At 58.1% G+C, this 26954-nt stretch overlaps 1 protein-coding gene across 4 annotated transcripts; it reads left to right on the top strand.

Moving 5' to 3' along the window:
- The first annotated feature begins 220 nt into the window (after positions 1–220).
- GYG2 (glycogenin 2) lies at positions 221–26636 on the top strand. Of its 4 annotated transcripts, none has more exons than XM_045856062.1 (11): positions 221–564; positions 909–1019; positions 4534–4675; positions 6656–6830; positions 8218–8380; positions 9671–9797; positions 11779–12001; positions 13952–14125; positions 20376–20480; positions 21950–22057; positions 23529–26636. In XM_045856062.1, the coding sequence occupies exons 2-11, from the start codon at positions 1013–1015 to the stop codon at positions 23688–23690; spliced, it is 1386 nt and encodes a 461-aa protein (XP_045712018.1). In that variant the 5' UTR covers positions 221–564; positions 909–1012; the 3' UTR covers positions 23691–26636. The 4 variants fall into 4 exon arrangements, with proteins under 4 accessions (XP_045712018.1, XP_045712017.1, XP_045712019.1 ...); XM_045856061.1 differs by having other exon boundaries at positions 221–569; XM_045856063.1 differs by having other exon boundaries at positions 221–612.
- Positions 26637–26954: the final 318 nt, after the last annotated feature.

Here is a 26954-nt window from a genome sequence, read left to right as displayed (position 1 = left end):
GCGCCTGCGTGCTCCAGTTACTCTTCCCTTCCCTCCACGAGATCCTGGAATGCAGATCCCGGGCTGGCGCCTTTCCACCGTGGCATCCACGCGGACTGCGCGCTGGCCTGGCGCCCAGGCCCTTGAGGCCATGGCAAACATTTACTTTAGGGCCGGCTGGTTAAAGGTCAAGTGTCCGAACCGCGAGATCGCGGACTCCTGCCTGCAGCGGGGAGGGGGCTGCGACGGGGCTGGGGCGGGGCACCCCCGGGGCCGCAGGAGTCGCCCGGGCGAGCGCGGGGGAGCCGGGGCGGTGGAGACCCGCGCCCGAGGGGCCGGCCAGAGGCGGGACTGGGCTTCCGGAGAGCGACCAATCGCTGGGCCCTGTCCGCGGGGCCTCCCGGGACCGGTGGAGCCGCTCTGCCTGAGAGCTGGGGAGGTGTTGGGGGTGGGGACAGAAGGGTCCCGGAGACACAGCCTGCCGGAGCGCGCAGAAGGAGCCGGAGACCCAGCGGTTCGGGAGCGTGGAAGCCTCGTGGGCGCGGAGGGGGCGAGCGCGCCAGGCTGCCGGAGTGCGGAGAGGCGGTGAGGTGCGGGGGCGGGGAGCGCGGAGGTGGACCTCAGCGGGAAGAGGTAACCGAGGGACGCCGCGCGCCGAGCGGACCGGAGGGGCGGGCCGCAGCGGGCCGCACGGGCCTGAGGAGCCCGGAGGAAGGGCGGCGCGAGGCGGGGACCGGGATGGCTCCGGGACGGACCAGGGGTACGAGGGGAGCCTGGCCGGCAGACAAAGGCTGCCCCCAAGCGCCGGGTGGGGGGAAGAGGGGTGGGGCGCAGGGGTCTCGGAGGTGGCCGGGGTTCCGCGGGGCCCAGGTGACTCGGAGCGAGAAGTGGGCACCGGGCTGGAGCTGCACCGCGGGTGTGTCTCGCAGGCCTGGACGTCGGCGCCGGTTCCCGGGAGACTTCGCTGCTGCTAGGCCGGGCTACAAGCAGGAGAGTCCACCCAGCGCGCCCACGGCGCGCGGAGCCTCGGACCATGCCGGGTGAGTCGGGGAGCCGAAGCCCCTTCCATTCAGCCTGTCTCTGTGCCTCCTGGCACGCGCGGGAGTAGTGTGCACTGGGCACAGCCCCGCCGCGCGCCACGGTCAGCCCAAACCCCTGGTCTCCCAGCGCCTGCGTGACCAACGTGTCCGAGCGTGGGGAAGCTGGCGGCGCCCGCCGAAGTGGGAGGTGGGGATGTTGCAGCGGTGGGGAGGAGCGGCTCACAGCCTGGTGGGGGCATTCAGAGTTCACCATTCTCCTTCTGCGGAAAAAAAAAAAGGCAGCTCTGGGGTTTCAGTGGGCAAGTTCCTCGGCCACAGCGCTGAGGTATCTCGGATTCCCGGTGAGTGGAAACAGATGCGAAGGGCGCAGCGCCCCCGGGCCCCAAACTCCGGGAAAGCAGTGCCTTGGGGTTCTCGTGAGCTCAGACCCCGCGCCTGTGTCGTGATTCCCGTAAAGGTCCGCGGTTAAACCCTCCGCAGGCCGCCAAGTCCAGACAGAGGGCGCGTGGCTCTTGCGTCGGCGGCCCAGTCTGGTCCCCAGGGGCCCGCGTTCATTTTCATGTGTGTGTCTGCCCTTGGACTCGTGCGAGTGCTGTGGATCGGGTTGGCATCCTTAAAACAGCCCCGCTCCGGGGTGAGACCTGATTGTGCACAGGCAGTTTGTTTGTTTGTTTGTTTGTTTTTACAAAGTTTGGATTCTGGGCAGCAATGCGATCCGTGCCCAAGCGGCTTCTGCGTGGTGGCGTCCCTCCGGTCCGGCCTTAGAAGTGGCCGTGTGGGGGGCAGAGGAAGAAGAAGGGCTGTTTCCCGGGGAGCGCGGGGCAGAAAGGCTGTTCTGTCCCCCCCCCCAACCCCCTCACGGCTAGAGCTCTCCGCGGTGCAAGACCACGCTGCCCCCCCCCACCCCCGCGGGAGGCTGGCGGGGCCCACAGAATGGCCGCATTCAGCCCCGGACCTGCGGACACCTCTCCGTCAGCCCCAGGACGTGCGGTGCACACGCCTCCGTGTGGGTTCCCGGCCCGTGGCAAGGGGCACAACACCACCTTTGAGCAGAGCGGGCAGCGGCGGGGAGGCAGGGCCCGCCAGCCCGTTGCTATGTCAGGGGCCGGCTGCGGGGCGACGGCTGGAGCGCGGCCCAGGCCGGGCAGGGCCGCCCTAAACACGCCTCCCGGGTTTGTGTGACCAGACGCACAGCCGCCTGGACCTTGAGGCTCCGCGAGCCGGGGTGTCGCCAGACTCTCTGTCTCTCTCTCTTCTTTCTTCCTTTTCGCCTGGGTTTGCAGAAACAAGGACAAAGGGTGTTTCTTTCTTTCCCCTCTGCGCCCCGCTGCCAGGTCCCGTGCAAAGGCGCCCCCCTCGAAAGCGGCGACCTCGGACAAGTAGGTAATCCATCGGCCTGTCGCTGGCCGCTTCTTCCGTGCAAAGCCACCTGGATACTTCTCCTCCTCCTCCTCCTCCGTGCGAGGAGACTCCTCTGGCCCGTCTGTGCGTTTTGGATGGAGCTCCCGCGCGCGCGGGTCTGCCGCGTTGCGTCTGCGCCCGGGGGAGCCGCGCCGCACAGTGTGCCTCCGCGGCTTGCGTCTGCGGTCTCGTCAGCGCCTCCTCCGCCACACGGGCAGTCGCTGTCCCTCGTGGGCGCGGAGACAGCCCAGCTGCCGCCTCCGCCCGGCCCTGTCTCTCTCTGCTTCCCCGTGGGTGTGGCGCCCCGTCCTGCCCCACGGCCGCGTCCCGCCGCCCTTGGGCCTTGCCTTTGCCCCGGCGCCTCGGCCACCTCGGGTCCCCGCGCACCTCGAAAGGCGACGCGGTGCTGTCTTCCGCCGGTTGTTGAAAAAGCTAGACAGCTGGATAGTTCGGGGGCGGACAGGTAAATGGCTAGAAAGAGGCGGAGGTGGATGGTATGTGTTAGAGAAATAGATGCTCAATCCACAAATAGGTGGTAGATAGGTAGGAAGAGCCATGATAGATCGATATAGATGATAAATACCATATAGAGGTAGATAGATAGATGGTAGATAGATATACACATGAACAATAGATAAATGATGGACCATACACAGAGAGATGAGAAGTATCTTTGGAGTTGCAGACTTTCACTCCTGGAGCTAGCTGTGTCACTCACGGCAGAGATGTCAGAGATCCTGACAACTTCTTAATTCGAGCCAAAAAAAAATAAATAAATAAAGCCCCCAAACAAACAAAACACGCCCCCCGCCAGCACGGTACAGACAGGCTCCAGCGGGGACAGGCTCGCTGGGGAGTTAATTCGGATGCGCTGTCCCTGTCAGGGCGTCACCTCCGGGGGAAACGGAGCTCGGAGACTGTCTCGGCTTGTCACGTTCCGCCCGTCTGTGCGTCTGTGCGTCTGTGCTCCACCTGCTCCGAGGGCTGCCCGGCCCCGGGCGCCGTGGGGCCTGCGGCGGGGACCCTTGGGTCTTCAGGAACGGAGTTCTGTGTGCCCCGGCAAGCGCTGCCCGCGGCGCATTGTAATTTCCACCGGCCGCCCGGCCGCTTGCGCCAGCCACAGATCTCTCTCCCCGCCGTCACCTCTGTCCCGGCAACCAGCTCCCGGGGGCCCAGAATCTGGAGTTTGAGAGTCCCTGCACTGGCTAGCGCCCTGAGTGTGCACTCGGACTTAGCATGCTGCCGTAGACTGCTTCTCGTGCCGTTGGCCTGCCTGCCCCTCCTGGGGAGACGGGACACGGAGAACGTGAGGTTGAATGAAATGATATGTTTTCCTCCCTCCCCTCGCCTCGGCCTCCTAGACCCTGGAGCTGCGGCCTTTGCAAGCACCGGTTTGTGCAGGATGGAACCGCCCCTGAGCAGCATTCTTTCTGAGTTGGGCGGGTGGTGGGGGGTGTGGGGGTGTGGGGGTGGGGCATCTTCATTGGAAAGCAGATAATCCGATTGTTGCTGCCTCTTCTGCTTTGATTCCTTGGACGGTTCCAATACGTGAGGTGAACTTTGGAGACTTCCGCGCAGAAGGAAAGAAAAGGCTGTAGCCTTGTGCACCCACAGCCTCTTAGCTTCTTAGCACCAGGAAACTTAGTTTGTTTATTTTTATATACTGATTCGAGAGAGAGGAAGAGAGAGAGAGAGATCAGTCTGTTGTTTTGCTGACTCGTGCAGGATTGGCCCATGTACGCATTTGCTGGTTGATCGTTCCCTGTGCCCCGATCAGGGATCGAACCCCCAGCCTCGGGGTATCCAGACGACACTCCAAGCCACCGGGCTCCTTGGCCGGAGCTAGGAAATGTGCATTGTGCTCTGGGTGGCTTATCTTCACGTCTAGGGTTCCTTGGAATTTCCTCTGTGTGTGTGTGTGTGTGTGTGTGTGTGTGTGTGTGTGTACATGAAAGCACACATGTGAACTGTTGCTGGCAAACGTTTTAGAATGTCGACCGGCCACGCTGTGTGCGTCGTGAGGCTTAGGAGAGCAAGGGGTGCTCCCGTCGCCGGCGCCGTCCCACGAGATGTCACAGGAGAGTGACCGCTGTTCGTCCCTCTGTGCCCACAGTGTCCGACCAGGCGTTCGTCACGCTGGCCACCAACGACGTCTACTGCCAGGGGGCGCTGGTCCTCGGCCAGTCCCTGAGGAACCACAGGGCCACGCGGAAGCTGGTGGTGTTGGTCACGCCTCAGGTGTCCAGGCTGCTCAGGTAAGCACACCTGGGGACACGCCTGTGCCCAGTGGGCGGCTCTGGCAGGAGGAAGGTCGCCTAGGCGTTGTCCATCGTCCTGGACCACGGGCAGGGAAGGGATAGATGGATGGATGCTGGATGGAGGCACGCATGATGGACAGATATGGTCGATAGATATCAAGACTCTCTTAGAGGACCCTCAACTCTTATTCAGGGAGGGAACTCCCTCCAGGTATGTGCTACAACTGAGAGTAGCACCTGTGGGGAGGCTTTGATGCCCCCTGGGGCCATGGGGCGGGTAGGAGTATGTACATTTTGCTCCCCCCACTGAGTGGCGGAGGAGGCGAGGGCGGGTGGCCAGCACCCTACTCGGAAGTGGCAGGGTTTCCCGGCCGGAACGGTCCAGGAGATTTGGGGGAGCTCTGAAGGAGCCACTGAAGGGTGTAACTGACAACTTTCAAGGCATAAAATGCATGGAAAGGAAGAAATAAAAATACAAGTCTTGCAGTGAAAGGTGGGGAAGGATTACAGAGAAGAAGAAAGTATGATCAATTTTTTTGTAAGATTTTATTTGTTTATTTTTAGAGAGAGGGGAAGGGAGGGAGAAAGAGAGGGAGAGAAACATCCATGTGTGGTTGCCTCTTGTGCGCCCCCTACTGGGGACCTGGCTTGCCACCCAGGCACGTGCCCTGACTGGGAATTGAACCGGGTGCTCAATCCACTGAGCCACACCAGCCAGGGCAAAAAAGCATCATACATTTTAAAAGGAAAAAGTAAATAAACTGGTAGGACTTAATTCACACGTATCCACGATTCTAATCAAGGGAGACAGATTACAATCCCCTTTTAAACATGCTGTTTCTCCTCAAAATCTTTACCAGTTGGGTTTTTAGTGCCTGTAGCAGAATCTTGACCCCCCAAAATTGTTCCTGTGCAGTTTTCCGCAGTAATGGTAATTTTCTGTTTCCCTCCTTCCTTCCACATTTATTACTTGGGATTTTTCTGTGAAGAATAGCTACCCTTGGTGCCCATTTATGTATTCATTTCATTTTGATATCGGTCCATGCCCGTGAATATGCATTTTACCTTTCGGGTTTCTTATGGATGTTGTTGGTCCAATTCTTTCAGCTGTGGCCACTGGGAGCTTCTCCTGTCTGGCTCCTTATTTCCTTTTCATGTGCTGTTAGCCTTTTCCTCCCTCTTCCTTTGTTTTTTTTTTTATCCTCACAAGATCTCGTAGGCTGTGTTGAAATAATATGCAAGCAAAAACCAGTACATAGAAGACAGGCACATTTCATTCGGATAGAGGGTAACGGGTGTTTCACCATTTCCCTCTCCAACTTGTACGCAACGAACAACCTGTGTTCTCAACACGGAAAGCAAACCCCGGTAGACATGGCCACAAACGTCGGTGGGTTGCTACCTGCTGAACCTTCCCTGCTCACTGCCACCCACTTTGCAAACACAGGTGCCTTCCTAAGCGCCCACCTGACTCGGTCTCTCTTAAGTCATTTCTGAGCAGTCTTGTCAGGTTGTCTGAGTCTGCATCCTTTTCGAGCATGAGCGGAAAAAGTGTGCGAAGCTCTAAGGCATGCATGGAAGACAAACAAAGCCAGGCCCTGGGCTGGTGGCTCGGTGGGTTGGAGCCTGTCCTGGGCACCAAGAGAGAGAAGTTCGATCCCCGGTGAGGGCAGGTTCGATCCCCAGTCGAGAGGCACGCGGGAGGCAGCGGGTGGATGCTTCTCACATCCATGCTTCTCTCTCTCTCTCTCTCCCTGTCTCTCTTTCTGAAATGAGTGAGCGTCTCCTTGGGTGAGGATTAAAAAAAAAATACAAAGAAAGCCAGGATCTGTAAGGCTGCAGAGAATGTGGAGGGAGGGACCCAGACTCCTGTTCCCTGGCCGTGAGCCGCAGCCGGCGCGTCCCGCCGAAGGCAGGCACCGATCCCGGGTTCGAGGCCGGCCCGCCCTCCTGCTATCCCACCAATGTCTTCCCCAGGCTCGTCCTGTCCGAGGTGTTCGACGAGGTGGTCACCGTGGACCTGATAGACAGCGCCGACTACGTGCACCTGGCTTTCCTGAGGCGGCCCGAGCTCGGGGTCACCCTCACCAAGCTGCACTGCTGGACGCTGACGCACTACAGCAAGTGCGTGTTCCTGGACGCGGACACGCTGGTGAGGAGCGCCACTCGCGGGGTGGGGGGCGGGGCGCCCGTGCGCCCCGACGGCCACAGGCCCCTGTCCGCAGCACGGGCGTTCCTTTGTTCTGCCCGCGCCCAGCACCGCATCCCCACCTGCGCTGGAGTGCCATCTCGTCTCCTTCCCCTGGAGCCGTTTACAATGACATCATTCCACTTGCGCAAACCAGAATAATTCCAAAAAAAAAAAAACCCATTAAAAATCCACCTTGCGTTGTCTCCCTGATTGGACGGGAAAACGCCTGGACTCTTGCGCTCTGGCGCCCCCAGCGGTCATTTCGGGGACTGCACCTGCGCGGTGGCATTGCGGGGAGGGCGCTCTCCAAAACACCCCTTGCCAAGGCGCAATGCTAACGGAAGTTGGCGCGTGGCGTGCCCACTCTTGGGGCGGTTTTGCACAGACAGAAGTAGCTTTTTTGCGCACACACACACACACACACAGAGACCCAAAGGGAAATGAGAGCAAGGCACAATCAGAGTAATGATTGTGGAGAGGTGCTTTACGGGACCACCATGAGGTCGCCAAGCTCCCAAACGCGGTGGATTGCGTTATATTCACGCACACGCCTCTGCGTTGCTGAGTCTGTGCCGTTTTCTTTGCTCGGTGAGAGGCCGCGCAGTGAAGTGCCGTGCACGCCATGCGGAAGCCCGAGAAAATAATTTGTTTTTACACACGTTGGGGCTCCCGTTGCTTGAGATAAACAGGAGCCGTCCGAGTCCCGCAGGCCTCTCCAGCCCTTCGTGGCCGGGACGCGCTCCGAAGTCTGCGTCCTTACACGGTTTGGAGGTGGACACAGTCAGTGTGCCGTGTGTGAGGCTGCTGCCAGCGTGACAGGGCACACTATTTCCCAGCAAATTCGTTTTTATAGAAGCAGAAACAATGTCCTTTAAACTAACAATCAGAATGTAGCACAGTAAACACGGAAACCAGTAAACATTGTTGCATGGATCAAGTGTTAGGCACTTATATACTTATGTCCCGCCGGGTTTTTGTTTTTGGGGTTTTGTTTTTTTATCCCCCTGGTGCTGGGTTGGTGAACACAGCGTCATCCCCAACACGTATGTCATAGGTTGTGCGGCATGTTACATTGTATGACTCTGCCGTGTGCACAATGTCACTACATGACAGGGAGTTTCCAGTGCTGTGTGACCACTGCCAGGTACTCCGTCCCTCAGCGGCCAAAATGTTAGGCACACAGGACTGGACAGGGTTGAGAGAAAAAAGCTACTGACACAAATCGGGCACAGGGTTTTTTTTTTTCCCATCACCCAACGCCGCCTGGCCCGTCCGCCAGCCTCTCCTGCACCTGTGTGACCTGGGAACCAGGTGCCTGGCTGCAGGTCCCCACCTTCGGTTCCGCCAGGTGCTGTGCAACGTGGACGAGCTCTTCGAGAGGGGGGAGCTGTCGGCGGCCCCCGACCCCGGCTGGCCGGACTGCTTCAACAGCGGGGTCTTCGTCTTCCAGCCGTCCCTGGACACCCACCGGCAGCTGCTGAGGCACGCCACGGAACACGGCAGCTTTGACGGTGCGTGAACCCCGCCCCCCAGTCCCCCCCCAGCCCCCTCCCCGCCCTCCCGGGTCTCCGAATGACAAGGGGACATGAGTTAAAGACCTGGATGGAAGGAAACAGCCAGCAGGGTGACAGGAAGAAACGAAGCGATAGAGTCAGCCAATATGCAGCAAAAGTCCCCTGGGAATATCTTGTACCAGTATCAGGACTGGCCCCCAATCCTGATCGCACAGAGCAGGTCGGCACACCTTTCTCCATCTACAGGGGCCAGGTGACCCACATTGTGGCGACATCTGTGGGAAATATTCAACTCCACCCTTGCACAGGGGAAGTAGCCACTGACGAGGCTTCCCCAGATGAGCGTGGCTGGGTCTCAATAAAACTTTATTTATCAAAGCCGGTGCAGACTTTAGGTGGCCAGCCTTTGCTACGGAATGAAAGGGAAGAATTCAGCTGACCCGACCAGAAGCCCACGGTTTGGCTGAATGGGCATTAACCGACGGCAAAATGGCTAGAGTTTTGGTCCTGTAAAAACAAATACTGGACATGGATCATCTCTCGCTAAGGAGGAGTTCATGAACAGGGTGGAAAAAGCATGGTCACTGTAAGGTGGAATTCGTTGTGGGTGGGGTGGAGGATTTTGAAGACAGTTGGCATTTCTTTTTAAGATTTTATTTATAAAGTTGTAGAGAGAGGGGCAGGGAGAGAGAGAGACAGGGAGAGAAACATCCATGTGTGGTTGCCTCTTGCACGCCCCCTGCTGGAGGCCTGGCCTGCAACCCAGGCATATGCCCTGACTGGGAATCGAACCCGTGACCCTTTGGTTCACAGGCCCGTGCTCAATCCACTGAGCTACGCCAGCCAGGGCAAGCAATTTTATTATTAGTGTTCTGGCCGATCAGTGGAGAATTTTGGAGACAATGTGCATTTTTAAAATAATGGTTTGCTATTAACGGTATGAGCTCATGGTATTATTTTTTTCAGCGTGTGACTGGTATTAAGTCCTGGCACCACGGTGCATGGGATGGATATTCAGAGTAATGCCTAGTTTTACCGTAAATGGTCAATTATTCATGGCATGCACTAAGTGGTAACTCATAAAAAATGAATGCCGCGGACCCGAATCCTCCCTGGAGAACCACGGAGGTTCCAGCCTGGGGCACGTTCCAGCCTGGGGCAGAGCGCAGCCTGGGAGGCGCCGACCTTGAACGCCCTTCAGCCCCGCTCCGCCCCGCCCCGCGCGGCGCGCGCGCGCGCGGCCATCCCGAGTCCCGCGCCGCTAACACGACTTCGGGTGTCCGGCAGGGGCCGACCAGGGCTTGCTGAACAGTTTCTTCGGCAGCTGGCCGACGGCGGACATCCGCAAGCACCTGCCGTTCGTCTATAACCTCAGCAGCAACGCGGCGTACACCTACAGCCCCGCGTTCCAACAGTGAGTCCCCCCGAGGCCCCGCCCCTTGCTGCGAGGGCGGTTCCCAAAGTGTTGCCCAGGGAACCCCTGGGGGGTTCCGCGCGCTGCCCCCGCGCGCGCCTGCATGGGACAGGTTGAAAAAACGAATTCCACAGTGGTGTTTCGCTTCGTTTTTCCACTCTCACTTTTTTTCATCAGCCGACAGCGGCACTTCCCAGGGACTGTAGGATGTGATGGAGCCGTGTATGCATGGAATGGGGGACACAGAAGGAAACAGCTTACAATGATCAGTGCCACCTTTTGACAATTTTTTTTTTCTGGAGGGAGGGGAACAGATATTTCCAAAATAATTTTAATGCCTGTAATTAGTAGTGGGCAGCGATGTTATGGGATAACTTGAATACATTGGTGTTGCCATATTAGGCACTGGTTTTTTTTGTTTTTTTTTTTTAACGCATTGCAAAAGACACTCTGCAATGTCTAGTTCCCCTTTCTGGCGCGGTGAAATGTGTCTGGAGAGACTCCTCCAGGACGACGCTGTCGGTCCTCAGTGACTTTTCAGAATGCCAGCCGGCCCTGGGGCCAAAGCGGGTGCCCTCGGCTGCTGCTGCAGGTCCCCCCCCCACCCCCCCGCCCCACCGGTTCTAAAGGGACATGGAGCATCTGAGAAGAACCTAGAAAGGGAATAAATAAGTCTCAAGCATGTATCTGTCACAAGAGCCATAGTCCCCACCAGGAGGCAGGCACCGGTGCTTTGGGCGTGAAAACATCGAATCCTTTCTAACGTACAAAGCCCGTGTGGGATGCACATGGATGCAGAGCTACCGCAGTGTTGCCATTTCATCAGAAGGCAATTACCGGGGCGGGAGGGGGGAAATGTCTATTCAGGTGTCCGGGGAGGGGCGGGGCCTGGGGTGGGAATGCAGCCTGGGGCAGCCACGGTGGGAAACCACATGGAGGCCCCTCAGACATGTAAAAGTAGGGCCGCCATACAACCTAGCCTTCCCACTCCTGCATGCTTCTCTGCCGAAAACAAAAACACTATTTTGAAAACATGTGTGCACCCCTGTGCTCATTACCCTATTACTTAAAGTAGCTAAGATACGAAAGCTACCTGGCTGTCCACCCATAAGACAAGTGGATAAGGAAGATGCAGTGTATACACCCAGTGGAATATTACTGAGCCATGAAAAGGGAGGAAGTCTTACCCTTTGTCCCAACGTGGTTGGACCTGGAGGGTATTGTGAAATGAGTCAGAGAGAGAAAGACAAATAGCGTATGATCCCACTTGTATGCGGGATCTCAAAAAAGAAACAAACAAACACACTAAAAAGCAGAAACAGATGCAGACACGGAGAGCAAGCTCACGCCTGTCACAGGGGAAGAGCTGGAGGCAATGGAATGAAAAAAAAACCCCATAAAAAATAACTAACCGAAGGAAAAATAAATAAACAAAAACGTCCCTGGGTGTGGGCTGTGGGCGATAACGGAAAACACCGAAAAGGTTGACCGGGAAAAACTCTTCACCTTGTCTGAGAAGCCAGCCTTTTGGGGGGCGGGGGGGGGGTGGGGCAGGTCACCTCCTGTGCCGCAAAACCCGCCCTGGACTGTGTCCCTGTGGTTGTAACAAGATGGTGATGACCTCGCCTCCTACGGCGTCAGTCTTTAGCAAACCCTTCATTGATCGTTCCCAGTTTGGGGGGCTGTTCCCCGTGGGTTATGGTGACGTTTCATTCCCGGGATTCTCAAACTGCAATGCCGCCCGCATAGATCATGTTTTAAAAATTAAAAATAATAATAATAATAGTAATAATAAAGCCATACCCCCACACTATCATCTTTAAGCAATCCCTTGAAGTTTTCGCTTAAACAACTGTGTGGGAAAGCTGAGGTGATCTCACCGTGTCGGTAAAGCCGTAAGACACGCCCTGGACACGCCTCGTCACGCGTGTGTCCGCCCGGCCGCCGTCGGAGAACCTCCGCGGTGTCCTCTGCCCCGCAGGTTCGGCTCCGGCGCCAAGGTGGTGCACTTCCTGGGGGCGGCCAAGCCCTGGCACTGCAAGTACAACCCGCAGACCGGCTCCGTGTCGCAGGAGGGGCCCGGGCTGGCCCCCCCGCACCAGCTGTCCTTCCTCAGCCTCTGGTGGGACATCTTCCACCGCGGCGTGCTGCCTCTGTACGGGCGCGTCCGGGACGCCGAGGGCCACGCGCCGGCCGCACACACGGTAAGGGCGGCGGCTCGCGCCTTGGCCTGTGGCCGCTGCGAATATTGTCATCATTTTGCACGGGGGGGGACAGAGGATGGTTACAGTGTAAGGTGCCGCAGTGTTGAAGCACTCTGTGGCACGCCTAAAGGTAATCTCACGTTGTATGCCGACTGTCCTTTAATTTTTTTTTAATTATTTTTTTAAAGATTTTATTTCTTTATTTCTAGAGAGGGAAGGGAGGGAGAAAGAGAGAGAGAGAGAGAAACATCAATGTGCGGTTGCTGGGGGCCATGGCCTGCAACCCAGGCATGTGCCCTGACTGGGAATCGAACCTGCGACACTTTGGTTCGCAGCCCGCGCTCCATCCACTGAGCTACGCCAGCCAGAGGTCCTTTAATTTTATTAAAACAAAATTGAGCCCTGGCCGGTGTGGCTCCATAGGTTGGAGCATTGTCCCGGACACCAAAAGGTCGCGGGTTCGATCCCCAGTCTGGACGCACGCAGGAGGCGACAGATCCATATTTTTTTCTCCTTCCCTCTCTGCCTCCCCTCCCCTTTGTCTTAAAACGATAAGTGCATCCTTGGGTGAGGGAAAAAAATAAAATTAAACGACATATTTTGGAAAATAAAGCAAGAGTCGAGAGCGGAGAGAAGCTCTCCACAATGGACCCCTCGTCTGTGGCCCCCAAAGGGGTCCCTTGCCTCTCCCCAGAGTCTGTTTCGGGCGGAAAGGTCATCAGGACAAAGGTGACCTTTCGGGGACTCCGAACAGGGACTCTGACGAGCAGAAAGGCTGCTGCTGCCCTAGTCCAGGACCGACCCATAAATAATGCAGGGAAAATGAATTATGTAAATTAGCTGCTTCATCAAGGAGAGAGCCTGTCTCATGAGTGCCTGCAGATGACTGATGACCTTTTCGTGCGAGGAGACACCTCCCTCTGTCTCTCACTCACGTGGCAATCGGAGGGAGCGCGTGGAGAGGATTTTAAAAAATCGCTGGCAGCTAGTTGCTGGTAAAAAATATATATACAAGCCCTGGCTGCCGTAGCTCAGTGGATGGAGCGCGGGCTGCCAACCAAAGCATCACAGGTTCGATTCCCAGTCGGGGCACATGCCTGGGTTGCAGGCCATGGCCCCCAGCAACTGCACATGGATGTTTCTCCCTCTCTTTCTCCCCACCTTCCCTCTCTAAAAAAATAAATAAATAACATCTTTAAAAAATCTTTAAAAAAATATATATGTAATGACAACCTTTCATGCTCCAGATCATGAAGTGTGTCCCGTGGATTGGATGTGAAGTCATGTGCCCGGCCAAAGGCCTTTTGAGATTCGGTCTCCGGAATATATTGTGTGATGAGTTTTTAACCAGTAGACTTCCCCGGGAGAGTGGGGTTTGTTTGATTGTAAATTTGCTTCTTTAACACAAGTATCAGAAAATAAATATCGGGCTTGGGAGCTGACCCTTTCCCTCATTTTTCAACTCGGGCGGATAGGAACGTACTTGTGTCGGTGTTTTCGGCTGGGCACTGCGGGCCGAGGTAGAGTCTAGCTCCGCCCACAGGTGTGTGTGGGGGGTGCATGGGGGGTCCTTCTCACCTAGGAGGCAGCGGCTTCGTCAGAGGCCACCTGCCACCTGTGTGCTTCCACACGGGCGACTCGGCGAGCGCTCTCATCACCAGGAGTCCTTCAGCCGTGTGGTCGGCCGGGGGCTGTGGCATCTCACGCTCTTGATTCCCGAGCTCCCGGCTGTGGGCTCGGCCAGCTCAGCACGGGTGTGGGTCACGTGGAGGTGCTGGGGGTGCCTTCCAGGGGCACGGCATTCACTGGGGCGGGGGGAACTTACGTCGAGCAAATACAGGTGGCAGGGTTGGGGCTCGTGGGCCACGCGGAGAATGGGTGGGTGTCGGCAGCCCGAGCGTTGAAACCAGCTCAGGGCAACTTCCTGAGCGTGTCCCATTTTCGCTGCAGGCCGGAGTCGGCGGCACTGAGGTGCCCTGTGCCAAGGCAGCTCCCCCCGCCCAAGGGCCGTGGGCGGACTCCGTGGCAGGGGCCCACCAGCCTTGGCCCCCTGAGGACCCTGTGGAGCTGACACCAGTTGTGAAAGAGGCCCCACCCTCCCCTTTAAAAAGCCGTTCGGAACTCGTGAGTACCTGCACGCCACCCATGCGGGTGTGGTGGTGGGCCGTCCGACATGGGGTCCCCGCGGGGACAGAGCAGGGACCCCCCCTCCGGGGTCCTGGGAGGGGCCGGGCCGGGGGGCACCCCATCTCCAGCCCGCTCTGCCGCACGCGGTCCGGCATCTCCGCAGGTCCCTGGGCGGGTGCAGGTGGTGGTGGACCCCACAGTGGGGGCCCCAAGGGGTCTGCGCCCCGATCCGCCACCCCAAAGGCACTCCCCTGCGTGGGGACAGGGACCCGGCAGTGCCCTGGGTGGGTGCATCGCTCGCAGGGGCGGACAGAGGCCTCAGGTCTCTGCCGTGCACACCTGAAAGGCAGGTGTAGCACATCGCAGGTCACCTGTCACCGAAATCTACAGCTGCAAGACGCAAAGGGTCAGGGGCCTGGGGAGGTGGTCCCGGATGGCCCGGGCAGAGGGGGAGGAAGGGGGTCAGTATCATCCCAGGGCACCTGGGAACAGGGGGATGTGAGGGCGGAGGAAGGGGGTGGGACCAGGGAAGCTGAGGGTGGCGCCATGCTCTCTGGAAGCTGGAACAGGTGAGGTGCCCGGTCCCCTGCGGGAGCCTCCGGAAGCAACCCAGTGCTGCCGACACCTGGACGTGACCCCGGGGAGACCCGCGAGGGGCTTCTCACCTGCGGAGCTGGTCTCAGGCCAGCTCTCAGGCCCCTGCTGTGTGGCCCCTTGTTGCAGGAAACTCATACATACACGCACCTGAGGACAGGTGTTGCTTCTGACCTCAATACTCGGGGGAGCCCCGAAACTTTGCAGTTCAGAGTGGGGTGCGCTTAGGGCTCCTGGCAGCTCAGCCAGGGCCAGGGCACGGGACCCTGCGTGAGGGAAGGCCTGGCCCAGAGCCCCACCTGGAGCAGGACACCTGCAGGTTCACCTCCTCCCGCCTGTCGTTTCCCCGGCCGAGGCTGGAGCTTTCCGTCCGGGGACCAGGAGAGGCGCCCCCGCCCGACTTGCACACCTGAGCACAGCCTCCCGTGCGTGAGGCGGCTGGCTCTCCATGCCCATCTCTGAGCATGCACATTGGGGTGCGTGTGCCGTGTTGACGGGTTTCTCGTGATACATCCTCACGGGCGAAGTCCCTGAGATTCTTACTGACACTGTCGGGAACTCACTCACAGTGGTGGGGGGTGTGTGTGTGGGGGGGGGGTGTCTGGGGGTGTGTGGAAGGGAAGTCCTCTGTGCCTCCGTGTTTCACACACTTTTCCCAGCTCTGTTCCTCGCTGCCTGCGAACAGCCGGTGTTGACACTGTCGCGATTGGCTCTGTGGAAGGCACCCGGTTTTATCGGACAATTCTATGGAATCCACTTTGCACAGGAATCCGTTGTGAGTGGTGGTGTCAGCCCCCCCCCAACCTGCACCGTTGGAAAGGACCCTCCGGTTTGCACAGGGAAGAAGACGGAGGTGGTAGGAAATGCGCTTTTTTTTTTTTCCTTCAAGTTTTTCATGTCTTCTCTCCACCGCCCGGGCCCGGCCCCCTGGGTGGGCCTGGCCCCAGGAATGCCGGCTGGGAGTTAAATATAGGGCCAGCACCCCCCCACCCCCACCCCGCGGCAGGAATGTGAGGAATGCGGTGTTATGTATGGAGCTGCCCTCTCTTCCCCCATGGGCAGCCGCGCCCGCAGGAACACGCAGAAAAACCAGCATGGCCAGGGGCACACGGAAGGGGACGCAGCCCCTGCGCAGCAGGCCACCGGAGTCCTCACTCGCGGCCCCTCAGAAAACCGTCTGCAGTACGAGACAAGACTCCGACGAGTGCTCCATGCTCCGGGGAGAGCAGGTCTCGCAGGCCTGAGCCCCTCGGCGGAAATCAGAAGGCAGAAAAGGGTCCCTTTAAGAAACTTCCAAGCCCTGGCTGGCATAGCTCAGTGGATGGAGTGCGGGCTGCGAACCAAAGTGTCGCAGGTTCGATTCCCCGTCAGGGCATATGCCTGGGTTGCAGGCCACGGCCCCCAGCAACTGCACATGGATAAAAAAAAAAGAAAGAAAAAAGAAAAAGAAACGTCCAGACGTCTCTGAGGAATGTTTGCGAGTTTACCGGAGCCCATCGGACGCCCGTGGCTGGGAAGCCAGAAACCTGCATGGAGTGAGAAAATGCTCCAGAACATGACAGTTTTGCACCGTATTTTATACGTTACACCCGGGGAGGAGGCGTAAGGGGGTTCCGAGAAACCCATGGGGGGTCCGTCAGGGAGGCGGGAGGAAGCAAAGCAGGAAACCTCTGGGATTGGACGAGAGGTAAAATGATAGACACTCGTCTTACCCACGCAGGTGGGCCCGGGGTAGTTAACGGTAGAAAACTAACACGACAACCAACAACAGTGAGGGGGTCCGTGGTCTCGGCTTGTGCTGCCCCGCCGTGTGGGGGAAAGGGACATGCATTACCTGTCGTCCCAAAGGGGTGTTGTCATCACAGATGCAAAAAGGCAAGACACAGACCCAGTCACGCTAACGACGGACAAATGTTTGTCAGGGAAGATTCTGCCCTAAAGGCCAGTGCCTGCCCGCCGTCGTGGCGGCCGGCGTTGACCTCCTAACCTTCCATTTCGGACCCTCCCATGGGCGGGGAGGGTGGTCTCTGAGTGTGTCAGGGCCCCCCTCGCAGGCCAGCCTGAGCCTCCCAGGTGTCCGTTCCTGCCCCTTTTCGTCCTGAAAAGCAAGCCGGCTCGGTCTTGTCTTGACGTGAAATGTTCGGTGACCGCTGGAGGGATTGGGGAAGGGGGTCCCCGTGGGTGGGGGGGGGAAGGTGGGTGTCTGGCCCCTGAGGGTGCTGGGGGGATGGGGTGGGGTGGGGAGGGGAGGGGACAGAGTACTCACAACCAATCACAGTCAACGGGGAGGATACGGACCCTGCTCCCCGCCCCCCCCACCCCACGGAACCCAGACATTATGGGATCCAGCCAGTTGTGGGAAACCGGGCCCAAAAAGGGGGCTGGTGTCCTATTCCCTGGTATCCCTTAGGAGGGTGCACCTCTACACTCCACAAACGAAATCCTGCAGCGGGCAGTTGTGAGTGTGGCCTATTTCTTTTCTCTCGTTTTGCATATTTATTGTTCGTTGGAGAGGAAGGGAGGGAGGGAGGAAGAGAGGGAGGGAAACGTCCACGGGCGGTTGCGTCTGGCGCGCCCCCTACCGGGGACCTGGGGTAGGGAAAGGCGGGCTGTGACGCCCCCGCTTGCAGAGCAGGACACGGAGACTCCGGCCGAGAGCCCCCGCGCGTGTGCAGGCGTGGCAGAGACACTCAAAACCTGCATGAAAAAAAAAACCCAAAATATGAACAAAAAACTACGTGAACACCGCCTGCTTCACCCGCGAAGGTTTCACGAGGAGCCTGTGAAAGCGACGAAGTCCAGACGCTGTTACAGTGTCTGCTACACATTCACGCTTTTACTTCGGCTCCGGGGCGTCTTGGGAATTCACGGTGCGGCGCTGCTGCCCCCTACTGGCCACGTGTTGCATTACGGCTCTCGCTGCCGCCTCCTGGGGGAAAAAATTTTTTTTAACCCAGGGTTGGGGGGGTGGTTAAGTGGTTCATTTTTTTCCCAAAGATTTTATTTATTTATTGTTTATAGAGGGAAGTGAGGGGGAGAGAGAGAGAGAGAGAGAGAAACATCAATGTGGAAACATCCATGTGCAGTTGCTGGGAGGGCCGTGGCCTGCAACCCAGGCATGTGCCCTGACTGGGAATCGAACCTGCGACGCTTTGGTTCCCAGCCCGCGCTCAATCCACTGAGCCACGCCAGCCAGGTCCATCTTATTTTTAATAAAGCTTCTTGTTGGAGAATTCCATGTGCGAGGAAAGGGGGCAGCCGTAAGAAGCATCCCTGTTAATGATTTTCAGAGGGAACCGAAATTGCCAGAATGCGGGCAGGCCCAGGGAGTCACCCAGAGGACCCCTCGCCCCACCGCAGGCACCCGGAACGGCTGTGGGGAGCTGGGCTGGTGTCCGAGTGGTCGGCACGTGGGCTGGGGAAGGTTCCCCAGGAGGAGAAGGGGCAGAGGGGAAAGTGTGGGTTCTCCCTGCGAGGGGGGGGAGGGGCTGGGGGCGCCCAGATGCACCGGCCCTGAGGGCTGGGGGGCGCGGAGCTTCGTCGAGGCGGTGGGGGCAGTTGTGGGGCAGGGCGTTGCGGCTGGGTCTGAACAGGCTGCAGCCTGCCGCGATGTTATCTGTGGGTGCAGGGTGCGGTGCCGCGGGGGGTGGTCTGGCCTGTCCTGTTGTGCAAGGACTTGCAGCCGCGGAGCCTTCCGGCCACGCCCACTGACTCTCTAGTCTTGCGGACGGAGGAGGCCCCTAAAGCAATCAGCATCTATTCGCTGGTACCTTACGGGATCCCGCCAGTTCTGGGAAAACCGGGCCGGACACCGGTATCACGGACGAGGGTGCACCCCTACTCCCCACAAACGAAATCCTTCAGCGGACAGTTGTGAGTGTGGTCTGTTTCCTTTCTCTTCTTCTTCATATTTATTTTTAGACAGAGGGGAAGGGAGGGAGGAAGGGAGGGAGAGAAACGTCCATGGGTGGTTGCCTCTCGCGCGCCCCCTGCTGGGGGCCGTGGCCCGCAACCCAGGCCCGTGCCCTGCCTGGGAATCGAACTGGCGACCCCTTACGATCCGAGGCCGGCGCTCCATCCACGGAGCCACACCGGCCAGGGCCAGCCTGGTCCCTTTCAACGGACGTATTGGCGACGTGCCTCCCCGTTGCCGAGTGAACCGGCCGTTTGTGCGTTCTCTCTCTCGGGCCACGCGTCATCGAATCGCGCACAGGCACCATTTGTGGACGGGTGCTTCCGTTGGTGGACGCTCTGGGGTGCTGGCCGACCCCGACATCTCCACCAGGGGCCACCTTGCGGGCATGTCCTTGCCCTGTGCAGGCTATTTCTGCAGGGCGGGTCCCCACGGCGGGGTTGCTGGGTCCGTGCGTGTCCACGCGTCGCCTTAACAATAGGCAGTTAATAATGAAACGTGAGCAGATCGTGCGGAGGGTTTTCTCAGAGGGCGTGCGTGACCCAGGGAGCGTGGGGGACGTCTCCCTGTGTGTGTGGGTTTAATCTGCGTGACCGAGACGGCTCACGGACTTTGCCCGCTCTGCCAACTGAGTCCATGGCGCTGAGCAACAGACAGTACATCTGGTAGGACTCCGTGCCTGTAAAATTATAGGAAATGCAACGTCACCTTCAGTGACAGACCGATGAGTGCTTTTTTTTTGGGGGGGATGGTGGAGGAAAGAGGGTCACAGTATAGAGTTAGGGGACAAACAGATATTTACTCCTTGGGCATGTCACAATTTGCTGAATGGTGCAGTTCAGCTGTGTTCCAACTTACAGCGTGCAGATTATACCTCAGTGAACCTATGGCCACTACGTACGGGGACGAATCACTGGGGACCCCCTGATTCCCTGAAGATAACAACTAGGGCAGTCTGCAAAAGTCCCCTCGTCCTACAGAGGGGCTGCCTGCCGGAGCTGCCCACACTCACCCCGGGTGGGCTGAGTCTGCCCCCCACGGCGGTGAAACTTTTTTTCCCCTTTTCATACCTTTCTGTTTGGAAAACTGCCCGACGAGACGGTGGGAAAATAGTGCAACAGACGGCTGGACGCTGTCTATCCTTTACCTGCCTCGGATAGGTGTTGACGTTTTTGCTCCTTGGCCTGGTCTGTCACACACACACACACACACACACACACTTCTCTGGATCCCTTCAAAGGCCGCTTCGAGGGAAGCCACACCCTGAATCCATCAGCCACAAGGGCACCCTCCGACGCCGACACAAAGCAGGCAAGGTCGACATCGCTGCGATGCCCTGCCCGTCAGATGCGCCCGCACTTAAAGCGTGTCTGCTGCCCACATTTTCCTCTTCTCCTCATGCTTCCAGGGCAAACGGCCGCCGCAGGGTCCCCCCTGTGCTTTCGGCGAGGGGGTGGGTGTGTGCCGTCGGGGCCGTGGGTGATAACTCGTCCCCTGCGCCCTGTCGCCGCCGCCGCCGCCAGGACACGGGGAAGCGGTGGTGTCCCGCGTGCGACCCGAACGCGGGAGCCGGCACAGGCGCTGTGACCCCGGCAGTCTGGCCTGCCCATCGTCCGTGTCCACCCCGATTTTCCTCCCGCAGGAGGAGGAAAGAGTGGGGTGTCTTCGGGGAGGCTGCGCCTCTTTGCATACAGGGTTGGCTAACGTGCTTTTGTTATTATTATTTTTTTTTTACAACAGGTGATAGGGGGGTCCGACATTGAGGCTTCCGTGGCAGTGACGGCCGACCCGGTCTCAGCTCCTTGCCCCCGACCCGCAGATGTCACACAGACCCCGGGCAGCTGGGTACCCCTGCTTTCAACACTTACGGGCGCCTCTCTGGGGGGGGGGCAGATCTCAGCCTGTGTGTGTCCACGGGCTGTGAAGGAAAACCCCCCATGGTTGTCATCTTTACCCCGTGACTTTTCTTTTCTTTCTCTTTCTTTCTTTCTTTCTTTCTTTCTTTCTTTCTCTCTTTCTTTCTCTCTCTCTCTCTCTCTCTCTCTCTCTCTCTCTCTCTCTTTCTTTCTTTGTTTCTCTCTCTCTTCCTTCCTTCCTTCCTTTCTTTTTCTTTCTTTCTTTCTTTTTCTATCTTTCTTTCTTTCTTTCTTTCTCTCTTTTTCTCTTTCTTTCTTTCTTTCTAAATTGGTTTTTCATTTTTAGAGAGAGGGGAAGGGAAGGAGAAAGAGAGGGAAAGAAACGTCACCATGTGCTTGCCTCTCCAGCGCCCCCTACTGGGGACCTGGCCCACAACCCAGGCATGTGGCCCTGACTGGGAATCGAACCGGTGGCCCTTTGGTTCACAGCCCGTGCTCAGTGCCCTGAGCCACACCGGTCACAGCTGTGACTTTTTTCACGGTTTTCCCAGCCAGGGCAACGTGGTACGGGGATGAGTCTCCTCGCTGTCTGGTTGCAGAGGCCACCTGGTTTTCTTCTCACATGTCCACTGCACCCTGGTCACGTGTCCCGGGCCGTTGGGCCCTCCCCTTCCCCTTAATTCTTCTTGGGAAGAATTAGAAAAGAAAATGAGCAGTTACCAGTCCCTTCCTTAGACAAAAAATCAGTGCGACTCTGGCACCAGGTTTCATGCCGGCATTTCCCAAGGATCGATGTCCCTTTTTGTCTTTCTAAATCTGCCTTCCACCCTGGCTGGTATGGCTCCGCGGCCTGAGCACCGGCCTGTGAACCAAAGGGCCGCAGGTTCGATTCCCAGCCAGGGCACATGCCCGGGTTGCAGGCCACGGCCCCCAGTAGGGGGCGCATGAAACACAACTACCCATGGCTGTTTCTTACCCCCTTTGTCTTTCCCTTCCCTTCCGTCTAAAAATAAATCAATACAATCTTAAAGCAGAAACAAAAACCTTGTTTAAATCTGCCTTCCTTGACCTGCGTCCTCAGAGGGTGGGACGCAGGCAGACCGTTGTCAGTAACGTGACCTGTCGGCAGCTGTCTGCGGAAGATCACAAGGAGAGAGAGACCTCTTTCCTCTGGCGGACAGGCCGTCTTAGGAAAATGCCCTGTAGTTGGCGTGTGGTAGGGACAAGCGGAATCTGTCTCTGAAAGTTCCTGTCCGTCCCGCTCATCCAGACTCGTAGCATCTCCTCCTGCGTCAGGAGAGCTCCGGGATCTCAGCCCTCGTAGGCGCGGCAGAGACGCCACCCGTGGGACCCCCTCACTCACTGTCTCTTCCTCTCACCAGGAAGAGCCGGCTGCTGTTTTGGCTTAGACTCTCCAAAGCCCACCCCCGACTAATGAGAGTCCCCTTGTGCTTCTAGCATCCGGCGGACCACGCGGGAGGCGGCCCGGCGCACGCACCTGCAGGACTCAGCCCGGAGCCCCCCGCGGATGCCCCCGGGGACCCCAGCCCTCAGGATGCCTTGGAGGTGACAGTCCAGTGCTTTGCTTGCCCGGGGCTCCTGCTGGGTGCTGTCTGCTGCGTGACCTCGATTTCCGGCCGCGCCGTGTCGAAACCTAGAGTCCGCCCGCCTCCCCTGGGGCCTCTGGTCCACGTGTCTCCTCTCCTCTCCGGCGCTGGGCTGCTGGCTGGTTCTCTTCCTCGCCTGTCCTCAGTAATCACGCCCTTTCTCCCTTTCAGAGCTGTCTGGCAAAAGTCCATTCATGTTGAGTTTCTCATAGACAGAGCAAGCTTGCAAAGGAATGCCCGCCGATCCGTGGTCCAAAGTGCTTCTTCGTCTAGAAGCTGGAGAATCAGGGGTGCCTCTTGGGTGCAAACCAAGCACGCGGCGGTTTCTTCTTTCGGGATGACTAAGAGTCCTTCCTCGCCCTTCCTCACACGTGTGGAAGTCTTCCCAAACTGTCTTCCTAAACTTCCTTCTCTCTGCGCCTGCGTTTGACGGGAGCCACGGCCGATGTTATGTTCAACGACGATGCACTGACACAGCCTGGCCTTGGAGTCACAGGGGCTCTGGCTTTGTCGCTGGGGGTCGGGGTGGTGGCGGGAGTCTGCGCTGAATGTGTGTCTCCCTGTGTTCGCGCGGCCGTGTCAGAAACGGCGGAGCCGGGGGGAGGGGGTGGCTGGTGAAGACTAGATGTTTCGGAACCCGCGACCCTGTGGTTCGCAGGCCGGCGTTCAGCCCGCTGAGCCACACCAGCCAGGGTGCAAAACAATGAAAACAATTCTTCCTTTTTTAACTTTTAAAAATGATTTTATTTATTTGTTTTTAGAGAGGGAAGGGAGGGAGAAAGAGAGAGAGAGAGAGAGACAGAGAAACATCCATGTGCGGTTGCTGGGGGTCATGGCCTGCAACCCAGGCATGTGCCCTGACTGGGAATCGAACCTGCGACGCTTTGGTTCGCAGCCCCCAGCACTCAATCCACTGAGCTATACCACCCAGGGCATAATCTTTTTTTCTTTTTTTTAAGATTTTATTTATTTATTTTTAGAGAGGGAAGAGAGGGGGGGAGAGAGAGAGAGAGAAATATCCCATGTGCGGTTGCTGGGGGGCCGTGGCCTGCAACCCAGGCATGTGCCCTGACTGGGAATCGAACCTGCGATGCTGTGCTTCGCAGCCCGCGCTCCATCCACTGAGCCACACCAGCCAGGGCTGAAAAACAATTCTTAAGAAAAAGCAAACACGCATGCAATGAGATTTCATAACATTTTTAAAAAAACGTAGGCCAGAGTCATCTAATAACCACACGACTTGAACAGAAACAAAATCGATTTCTCCTTTTCCATTTTATTTTTGTGAGATTAAAACGCACGCTCTGTTGGAGAGAAAGCCGGAGGTGCTCCGCGCGCGCCCCCGAGCACCGAGCTGCGTGGGTGGAAAGGGCCTGCGCGCGCGCGGGCAGCCCCCAACCCGCGGCCCCCTGTCGCCCTGTGTCCCGCAGGTGGGCGTGGCCGTCTCGCTGTCCGAGATCTCCATCGAGGAGAAGGCCCGGGAGCCGAGCCCGGAGGAGGAGAGGCGCAAGTGGGAGGAAGGCCACATCGACTACCTGGGCCGGGACGCCTTTGCGCGCATCCAGGAGAAGCTGGACCGGTTCCTGCAGTAGCTTGGGCTTTGGGAGATCCCGCCGCGGCGGCGGGAAAGCTTCCTCTTGCCCCTCCGCAGGGGGGCGCTGCCGTCCCACCCGCTGCCTCTGTTTAGGGGGATCGAGGCTCGGTCGCCCAACCTGAGTGCCTCTCCAAGATAAAAAAAAAAGAAAAAACAAAACCCAAACCAAGCCCAGATCGAAGCGCCTGGCTGAGCCAAGCCGCCCAGCCGTCCGTACCTGGCTGCCTTCAGAGACCAGGTGTTCTCGCCGCGTCGTGGGCAGGAGCCGCAGGAAGAAACTCGTGGTGGGGCGCGGGGGCCCTGGCCCGCCGTCCCGCCCCGCGGAGCGGCACCCAGGGGCCACCGAGTTTGTCCCACGTCGGATCCCACGCCGACACGCTTTCTCCAGCTCCTGAGCGAGTAACAGCGGGGATTCGTCCTGCGCGCCGGCTCAGACGCGACCACCCTCGTCTCTTGGGGGACTCGGTCAGTAAACGTTCAGCGTCGGGAGCCTGAGTCCCCTTTCGACTGTGCCAAGCGTGGGGGCAGCTGGCATCGCCGTGGTGTGACACCCGGCGGGGCCTCTCCGAGCGCCCCCGACGGACCCCTGACCTGGGCCACGCCAGACACGTTCGGGAGACGGGCTCCAGCTGGCGAGACGGCCGGGACGCCCTCCGAACCGGTCCCCCGGCTGCTTTCCAGGAACCAAGGGCCCGCATGCCTACGGTGCGGGAGGGAGGTCTGCGGACAACTTGCTGGCGACCCCGGCGTCCGGGGAGGCGATGCATGGCCTGGGCCGCCTGTGTCCCTTGACGGCTGGGTGCTGGGCGCTGCTACCTCAGTTTCAGTTCCAGACAGCCAGTCACCTCGCTGCCCTGCAGTCCATCTCGACTCCGTTCTTTCTGGAGAATCCCCCCACCCACCCCCCCAAGTCTTGGGAGCCCAGACCTTTCATGTCACAAGCCAGCGTCCTCGTCAGCCGTGCGCTGACTTTGTGAGCTCCCGCAGCGCGGCCGCACATCTCCGAGGGCCGCCCCTCCACGCTGAGCTGTGGCGGCAGCCCGTGGAAGCGGAGCGGTGGCTTCTGCTCTGAAGTCACGGATGGTGGCTTTGAAAACAGCCCCGGGGGCACAGCCTTGAGTGTGTCGGGAGGGTGGTGATCAGCCCTCGGAATAATGCCCGACCCGTGTCCCACGGAGAGAGGGTGGCTGCCCTGGGTGCGCACTACGGCGTGGGGGCGAGAGGAACGGAAGCCTGAGCCGCCGGGGCCCGTGGGAGAGGGAAGCAGCGCCCGGGAGGGACCTCGGAGCCCCGGGTCCGCGACTCCGGGGAGGAGGCTTCGTGTGTGTGGGGGGGCCGTGGCGCCGCCCCGCGCTGGCTGGGAAACCGTGCTCAGCACTCAGGTCTGGTCTTGCCTGCGCGTGGGGTCAGGCCGACGCTCACGCAGGCGATTAAAATGTTGCAGCAGTGACGCCCTGGTCTTCCTTCCGGAGCCGGCTTGCGTGCGTCCGGAGAGATCAGGAGGGAAGCTGGCGTTGCACAGAGTGCCGGGCTGTGCCTGCCTGCCTGCCTTCGTTCTGCAGCGCGTTTAAATGACCACGGGCGTTTTCTCAAATCCCTGACAAGTAACTGGCACAGACGAGGGAAGCCACCCTTTTCTTTTTTTTTCTTTTAGCATTTGGCTTCATCTACCATCCATCCATCCACCCACCTTCCATTTATCCGTCCATTATTCATCCATCCAAGCATTCACCCACCCACCCATCCATCCATCCACCAACCTACTCGCCCACCAGTCTATCCATTCATTCACTCATTTATTCATTCATTCATTCATACATTGGACTCTCCATCCATCTATCCATCCACCCATCCCTCCATCCAACCGTCCAACCATTTAGCCGTCTACTAATCCGTCCACCCATGCATCCATCCATGCTTTTACCATCAGACCATCCACCCATCCATCCGTTCACCCACCTATCCATCCATCCCATACTTATTGAGCTCTCCAACATGGCAGGCACTGTGGCATGTTCTAACACAGGGCAGGAGGAGTCCAAGAACATCTGGACGACTTCCGAATGACATCCACGGAACACACAGAGAACCCTGTTCTGAATCACACCAGGGCCAGAGTCCGCACTGCTCAGTGTCGGGACGACGGAATTGATACAAGCTCAGTCCCGAGGAAATGGGATTCACCCTGCAGTATCCCTAACGCTCTGGCACAGAGAAAGGATTTTAAAAAATGCCATATTGCTCAAGAAATATTTAATTTGGGGTGGTGGGGGGGCGCACCAAGAAGTCGCGTGGGCAGGAAAAGGATTTCTAGGTATATTGATTTGGCCAGGTGGGCTAGGATGTGTGATGTGTTTACCTTCAGAGCAGCAAAGGAGAGTCAGGCACAACAGTGACTTCCGGGTGGTTAGAGCCTGAACAGCGTCTATGCCAGCTCTTCCCGCCATCCCAAGAAACGAACGCGGGACCACAGTTCGTGGCAGAGAGTGCACACCTGTCGAAACACAGTGGTGCGGCTCCAAAAGCACCCAGCGTGTGAAGTGTGAAGGACCTTGGCAGAAAAGACACAGTTTAAGTTCAGTAGCCAAATAATAATAATAATAAAGGAAGAGCCGTCGTTCAGGAAAACTCCAGTTCTTAACCAACATAAGGAGCAGCGAAACCGGGAGGTGAAACTCAGGACTCACAAGGTCAGGGGAAAACTAAAAAGGGCGCCACGCAGGGAGCTGGCGGGTGTGCCTGCGCACCTCTGAGTGAACTGTAGCACCGAGACCTGTGCAGTGCTGCCCGTGAAAAATCTAAGTTCGTTTTCTCCTTTGTTTGCTCATTTACGTGGTTCTGTAGATTCCGCGTATAACTGAAATCCTATGTATTTGTCTTTGAGGTATTTCACTGAGCATAATACCCTCTGGGTCCCTGTCTGCTGTTCCATTGGTAAGATTTCCTTTTTGTGGTTGAGCCATATTCCATTGTATCGATGGACCCAAGCTGTTGTATCTGCCTTACTGGTGGGCACCTGAGCTGCTCCCCCATTTTAGCTATCGTCAGTAATGCTGCAATGAACGTAGGGGTGCATAGATTCCTTCCAGAGAGTGGGGTTTCTTTAGACGTATCGCCAGAAGTGGCCTCGCTGAAGTAACGTCCGGCCCGGGGAATAGCGTCCATGATATGGTCAGAGCCACGCTGGGTGCCCCCATGGGTGCTGCAAATACTGGATCGGGCTGTAACAGATACGATCGTCTGAATAGCACACTAGGCGCGT

This window comes from Phyllostomus hastatus, unplaced genomic scaffold (assembly GCF_019186645.2).
Source record: "Phyllostomus hastatus isolate PE091 unplaced genomic scaffold, TTU_PhHast_1.1 phas_scaffold_12, whole genome shotgun sequence".
Lineage (NCBI taxonomy): Eukaryota > Metazoa > Chordata > Mammalia > Chiroptera > Phyllostomidae > Phyllostomus > Phyllostomus hastatus.
This window is presented reverse-complemented; position numbering and strand designations above follow the sequence as displayed.

Bases quoted from the DNA above. Each gene is read 5' to 3' on its own strand.
- GYG2 (XM_045856062.1), top strand. The intron at 6,831-8,217 runs GTGAGGAGCGCC...CGGTTCCGCCAG, and splicing joins TCCTGGACGCGGACACGCTG to GTGCTGTGCAACGTGGACGA. The intron at 22,058-23,528 runs GTGACAGTCCAG...TGTGTCCCGCAG, and splicing joins GCCCTCAGGATGCCTTGGAG to GTGGGCGTGGCCGTCTCGCT.